The following is a 7,427-nucleotide window of genomic DNA, read 5'->3' on the forward strand; positions in this document are numbered from 1 at the left end:
ATTTCTTTAACAAGAGATTTGAACTAGAAGACCTCTCAATTCACCAAATATATGGCCTGACTTTTTTGGAACAATATTGATTTCAAATCTCTTGTGACTTCAATGTTTGTAAGTAAAAAATATCTCATATTACAATGTTTGAGGCTCTTTTCACACCTGGAAGTATTATAGAAATCCTTTATTAAATAAAGTGATTTGGTCTTGGTTTGGAAAATATAGTCCTACCATATCTTTATTCTTTTCCCATATTAAAATTATGTGATTCTAGGATAGATCCAGAGCAGCATCCCATTTCATATCTACTATGCCACTGCCTTCTCAAGCCATTCCTCTCCTATATTTTCAGCCATTTTTCCATTTAACTTTTCTACTTAAACAGTAATTATCTTCAGAAGTACATAGTTTATCTTTTTCTAAAGTTAATGTAAATTATTTTTAACTTGTGATGATTTTTGTTCAGGACAGCTAGATTGAATGCTTACTCTGTGTAATATTTGTGGGGTTTAGTTACAATTTTCTAGGGGATTTGCCTTTATTTTCTCTGTGTTCCAGGTCTTGCCTGAAATTTAGAAGCCCCTTTCTTCCCCTTCCTTTCTGGTGCTGTCTATCAGTGGTGGTGATCACCTCTGAGGAAGAAAAGCCCACTTGCACTGACCATGGAGAACACTCAGCATCTCTGCTTGATTGTGACAAGGGCAGTTTTTGGATGGATCATGAAATGCTTCTAAAGTAGCCAAGAGTTAACTTTCGTAACCTTTTTATATAATAAGCATGTTACCACCAAGGTAACTTACCCAGTGAAATCAACTACATAGTGGAATCACATTATTTACACATTTAACTTATATGCAAATACAACTCTACTAAAACACAGAGTGAGAGAGAAAAATAACATTTTACACAGTGCATGCACATTCAGCCTTCCTTTTCAGCGAGTCCTAGGCAATGAATGAAATTAAATCTGAAACAGTCAGTTCATATTGGTGAAAGCTATAGAGAGAATGTGAGGATGGTTTTAAAGGTCTCCTAGTAATTGATAAATGTTCAGATGGCCAGGCGACTGGGTGGGAGAACTTCCTTGTCATTTACAAGGGTTTTTGAAGGTTGTTGAGAAGCTACACTTAAAAATCAGAGAAACTGACAAAATCCTCTACAAAGAAAGACATGAAGAGAACAAGTTGAAACTTTTGTAAATTTACTAAGTATTCAAAGGAGTGAAACACCTGATTGATTAAATTTCTGAGTGTTCTTTATGGGTTTTCAGTGGTTATTTTTACCATACACTATTACCCCCTTACAACCTGTCCCGTAAGTAAGTTGCTGACTATTGTACAGATACAATAGTATCTATTGATTTAGTTTGCTAGTATAAATTAAGATAATGGGTAATTTCATTATGAAGCCAATTCGTGGCTGATAACTCCATTTTTTAAAAATGTGGGCATGAACTTCTTCCTCGCAGTAGAAATCTTTGAATTTAAAATCTAGATTCTAGGAATTCCCTGGTCCAGTGGTTAGGACTTAGTGCTTTCACTGCCATGTGCCTAGGTTTGATCCCTGGTCGGGGACCTAACATCCCACAAGCCATGTGGCGTGGCCAGTAATAATAATAATAATAATAATTTTAGATTCTATAATAAAATGACCATTTCTTGACCATCCTAGTAATTTATGCCATGTACATTATTTTACTTTGTCACTAGGGTTTTTTTCCACCAAAATCCACGGCTTACATAATTACTACATTGGGATTGCATAACTAACTACCAAGTAAAAATCAGTAATTGGATAAAATGTTCTTTAAAACATTTTTAAAGTTGTACCAAATATGTGAAATACATTTTTTTCTGTGATCACACAGGTGAACATGATTAAAGATGATGGGACAGTTATTCATTTCAACAATCCCAAAGTCCAAGCTTCCCTTTCTGCTAACACCTTTGCGATTACTGGCCATGCTGAAGCCAAACCAATCACAGAAATGCTTCCTGGAATATTAAGTCAGCTTGGTGCTGACAGCTTAACAAGTCTTAGGAAGTTAGCTGAACAGTTCCCTCGGCAAGGTAGGTATTTCAATTTAGTACCTCTTTCCCTCCTCACCTTACTTAAAGAACCTAATGATTTAAAAGGTGTGTCCATTTTATGCTAGAAGGATTTGCCTGTACATAAATTTTACTTTTTGTAATATTGTATGCTTCATAAATTTTTGAGTTTGTTCCTTTAATAATTATGCAGTGTAGCATGTAGAATATTCGGATACATTTTGGTAGTAATATAGAGTGTTGGGAGGTAATTACCTAAAAGGAAAGTGCCAGGATCTGCAGGCCACATTTTATAAACAGTTGATTTGGTATTCACTTCTGACTAATGACAACAAGACGATAATGTTATCACAGAACTATATTTTCATTGAATATTGTTGATTGTGCTATAGATGCAGCAACCATAAGTTCTGAGTGTCCAAGATAGTTCTGATTTCAAATGTGTCTTGTCATCCCTAAAACATCAGAGCCTATTAGTTCAGTGCTAATACTACAAAACTAGATAGTTTTACACCAAAAGAGATGGAAAAAATCTTGAATGTTGATTTTTTATTTGGAGAATATGGAATTTGGAGAATTAATTAACTATAATGTCTTTATTTAAACTCACCTAAATTATTCCACTTTGCATGTAAGTTTTACCTTCACTACCCATTGAAATTGCCAACCATATTTAGTGTATATCTAATGAAGTTAAACTTTTATTAATTTTAGTATCAAGTAAAAAAATATGGCATTTAGATTAGGCAATATTTAGCTTTTTCTGAACAACTATGTAAGATTTGTTTCCAGAACTATGTAGACAGGAAAAAAGGATAAACATTACAAGTGTTTGGTAAGGGTCTTTGTTCTCAATGGCTAATTTTAAAATAAACTTTTTGTAGTGTTGGATAGCAAAACACCAAAACCAGAAGACATTGATGAGGAGGATGATGATGTTCCAGGTAGGTGACATTTCTTCAGTTTTAAGATTTTTAGCATCCTGTTTATCTCATTTAATTCATTGCATGATCATTTTTCAGTTTTTTGTTAATGGTGAGCTTGTGAATTTAAATGGATTCACAACGATGTGCATACGATCTAATGAAACAGGATAAAAGCCCTCCCGTTCAGAACTTAGAAATTGTCACACAAAGCTCTGCTGCATTTATTAAATTGGAATCTGCCTTTATTAAATTGGAATCATTGTGATTATAAATTTGCATAGTTATTGTTACAACATTTCTGTAGGAATTATGATTGACATATGAAATGAGATGCTAGTCACCTTAGTTTGCATAGGCAAAAGAAGACTAACATTTCCTTAGGGTTTTTGTTTTAAGCAAATAAATGAAGCATTATTAGTGAAATGCCACCAATTCATTTCTGCCTCTTATATGTTTTCAGGCTAATTCTAGTAGCAACAATTTTGTTTTTGTTAGGCTAGAAGTTAGTAATTGCATTTTTACCTCTTTGTCTTTTTGTGTATCTTTAACTTATTTACTTTTTTTTTCAGATCTCGTAGAAAATTTTGATGAGGCATCAAAGAATGAAGCTAACTAAAATTTTTTCTGGTTTTTGGAAGCTGGCATGGACTAGATTTAACAAATCAGCTATGTGGTTCCAAAGTTTTACAGACACGGAGAACATCAGCTGTTACTAGTTCAGTAATATAAATATTTTGTATATTAATAATGCTGTTTGTTCAGCATTTTTCGATCATTTGATTTTGCATTTTGCACTTCCTCCCAGGATCTATTCTTTTGGTCAAAATACGAAGTGTTGGTGCAGTTTGAGGGTGTTTTGGGTTTTGATTCTTGGTTTTTTTGTTTTGTTTTTTGTTGGGGTATTTTTAGTGTGTGTATGTGTATGTATGTGTGTGGGTATGTGTGTATACAGTGGAGAGCAAATTGGAAAACAGTTTTATTTATCCTCCTCCTTACCCCAGTAGAAATAAAACAAATCTTTACATTTGTTACTTTTTATTTTTTCTAATGATGCACAGAATTAATGAAAAGTGAGTATCTTGGATTTCAAATCAGGAGATTTTACCCTTGGAGGTTTGGTTTTAATTTGCTTCGTTAACATATTTCTCATACATTTTTCTGGGTTTAAAATGTCTTGAGATATTTTGTCACCAGCTTCATGCTGGCATAATGGGTAGCATATCTTTGGTGCAGTTGCCTTAGATTCACTTACCTAGTTAGACCCAGAGGAATTTCTTCTACTAGTTTTTGTCCTAAATGCCTTGTTTTCTCCCCTTTTGGTCTCTAAATGGCCTGGTTAGCCTTTAGTAATGCTCTTCCTCATCTTCCATCTAGCCTGAGAAGGATATTCTCCATATAGAGTTAAGTGAGTGCCTAATCCCTCTTTTTGTAAGATTGTTCCCACATCTTGAGGAACAACAGCTCCATCTTCAACTTCTTATTCTTTTGATTTTACAGTTTGGTAGATTTCAAACTGGAATAGCTAGCATGTGCTTGCTAAATAATTTTATGCCAGCCTTATCCTGTATCCTAGCTGTTCTTAATAGCAGGTGCAAAAACGCCTCTTTTTCAGCAAGGTTGAAATTGGGAATGTCCTTTTGAATCAGAAAAAATGGGCCATAGACTCATTCCCCAGCACAAATGGGCATTCTATGAAATGGTACTGGCCCCAGGAGGATTTCTTCAACCACTCCTCTACTCTTGGCCTTGAACCTACCTCTGGATTGGATCTTACTATTGTAGCTGCTCATAGCATCCTCCTGCATGCTTAGAGTAATGCTTTGGGGGAACACTGGTAAAACACAGTATTTATTTTTTCACCTCCTTTCAGAGGACTTGGAGGTAAGTTGCATTCATTCATTGACGCTTCCCTCTTGCCGTCTTATAAAAGCTTGCACTTTGTTATATCAGCATTTGTTATAGCCAATATTTAAGGATAAGATTTAGAAAGTCTATCATGGCCCATCATCAAACTATGGCTTAACCTTGCAGCATATCAACTTTTGTTTCAAGCTAGATATCTTTATTTGATATCTCTAGTGCAAGACCAACATATCAAGAGATCTATAAACACGAAGGCAAAGGTCTTGTATTTTTTTCCATCCAGACACCTCAATTTATTTTATACATTTGTTGATTTTCCCTGTTATGTTTTATATAATATATGGAGTTAACTACAAAATAAAATAACAGTAATAAAATAACAAAAGAGGGTAATATTTCCTCTTGTGCTTCTCTTTTTGTTGTCTACAGAATTTACTTCTTTTGTATTTTCCCTCTGCTCCTCACCCCCAAATGAATTTCAACCTAGTCTTTTTTTGAAATTATGCTTCATCCATTGTTAGATCAGTAGCTCTACATGGTCTACATAGTCCAGAATGCTGTTCCTCTGACTGTCCCCAAAGGGCACATTGTGGGGCAGAGAGAGTTAAGGGGACTTCAAGTGGTTAGGGAAACTTAAGAGGTAGTATACGAAATTGGGGGAAGAAGCGCTCATGTGGAATTCAGGAGAATTGGATCCTAGTCCAAACTCTGGCATTAACCGTATGACCTTGGGTAGGTCACCTAACCTAATGACTTTGAAATTCATCATCATTCAAATGAGATGTTTCCAAATCAACATTTCTTCTGCTCCTGTAGTTCTGTGAATCTCATTTCTGAAAATCCTCAAGGAGGTATTTTATCATTTTTTCAGAAATGTCTTTTTATCAATACTCATAAAAGTTCTTCGTGTGTATATACTTCTTCCTCTTTTACATTTTGATCATATTTTAACTGCTCACCCAGAGGAGCTCTGGTCAGTATTTCCTTTTATCCTGTTGACAATAACTCTTAATGGCTGCCCTCTCTTGTATACAATGAGCCAATACTCTTTTTTGTTTTATATTTTCATACCTTCCCTTTTCCTGGACAAAGCATATCGAGATCCTGACTCAACCCAAAGAAATGTTCCTGCCTTCAGAGTGAGTAGGCATAGGTAAGAATGTGGATGAAACTTCTATAAATTGTAGTGTTCTTGGCATAAATATGAATTATATAGTTTTTTTAATATATGAAGTAGTTACTAAATATTTACTTTTTACTAAGGTTATGTATTTATTGCCAAGATAACTATAGAAGAATTTTCTGGGGAAATTCACCTTAAAATATTGAGATAATTCAAGAAATGTCTATAGAAAGTTGATTGATAATCTTAATTTTTATGGTTAGTCCTTTCCGTTTTTATAAAGCTCCTCATTTATCTGTTTTGGGGAAGCCCAAAGTAAGTAGTTGGGACCTTATATTTGTTTTACACTTATTTTTCCCATTAAGTAATGGTTTAAGAATACATCAAGCATCTTGATTTGTTGTTAAATAACTAGTATTTATGGGATTCCATTAAATTAATTTTAATAAGCCTACCAGGTTCTTGTGAAAACCCATATTGGGATGTGTTTGATTTGTTTCTTTGTTTTAATTCAGTGTTTAAACCTAAGGGTGTTATATATCCATAAATACAATATTATGAGAAGACATAGTGTGGGATAGGGACTTCTCTGGTGGTGCAGTGGTTAAGAATCCATCTGCCAATGCAGGGGACATGGGTTCAATCCCTGGTCTGGGAAGATCCCACATGCCACAGAGCAACTAAGCCTGTGCGCCACAACTACGGAGCCTGTGCTCTAGAGCCCATGAGCCACAACTACTGAAGCCCTCACGCCCTAGAGCCCACGTGCCACAACTATTGAAGCCCATGTGCTCTAGGGCCTGCGTGCCACAACTACTGAGCCCATGTGCTGCAACTACTGAAGCCCATGCACCTAGAGCCTGTGCTCTGCAGCAAGAGAAGCCACTGCAGCCAGAAGCCTGTGCACCGCAACAAAGAGTAACTCCTGCTCGCCACAGCTAGAGAAGGGGCACATGCAGCAATGAAGAACCAATGCAGCCAAAATTAATTAATTAAAAAGACATAGTATGGAATAGTAGGAAATGCACAGGTTTTTAGATAGAGGTCAGTTCCATTACCTACTATGTTATAATCTTTCCAGTAGGGCTACTGTAATGCACAACTTGGGGGGTTCACCATTCATATTTGCTGTGTCCCAGGGGTTGCCATTTTCATAGAATATAATGTGACTAATGCCCCTATATTAGTGTAATGATGGCCTTGCTATCTGAGCCTGTTTTCCTCCACTGTAAATGGTCCCTGAATCAAACAGGGTTCCTTAGAACTCCCTAAATGATTAAGGTGAAGATGAAAGATGATTAAAGTGTGTTATCTCCCAAGCCATGGCAGAAAGGAGCTTATATTTCTAGGCATAGCAAAGCTCCATTCTACACTGCCACCCTCCTGTTCAGTCTGTATTGTTCTGCCACACAGAGTTTGCCTAGATTATCATAGCCCCCTTACTGGGCTTGCTTATGATTCACTTGCTCCAAT

The 7,427-nt window shown here is 35.7% G+C and overlaps 1 protein-coding gene across 1 annotated transcript in view; it reads left to right on the forward strand.

Annotated features, from left to right (window-relative positions):
- The window catches only part of BTF3L4 (basic transcription factor 3 like 4), a 28,969-nt gene extending 23,745 nt beyond the window's left edge, over positions 1-5,224 (forward strand). The window contains exons 4-6 of the mRNA XM_060021961.1: positions 1,862-2,063; positions 2,927-2,986; positions 3,538-5,224. Coding sequence (XP_059877944.1) covers positions 1,862-2,063; positions 2,927-2,986; positions 3,538-3,584 — 309 coding nt within the window. The 3' untranslated portion in view covers positions 3,585-5,224. The remainder of the gene's footprint in view (positions 1-1,861; positions 2,064-2,926; positions 2,987-3,537) is intronic.
- The last annotated feature ends 2,203 nt before the right edge of the window (positions 5,225-7,427 follow it).

Source organism: Delphinus delphis, chromosome 1 (genome assembly GCF_949987515.2).
Source record: "Delphinus delphis chromosome 1, mDelDel1.2, whole genome shotgun sequence".
Lineage (NCBI taxonomy): Eukaryota > Metazoa > Chordata > Mammalia > Artiodactyla > Delphinidae > Delphinus > Delphinus delphis.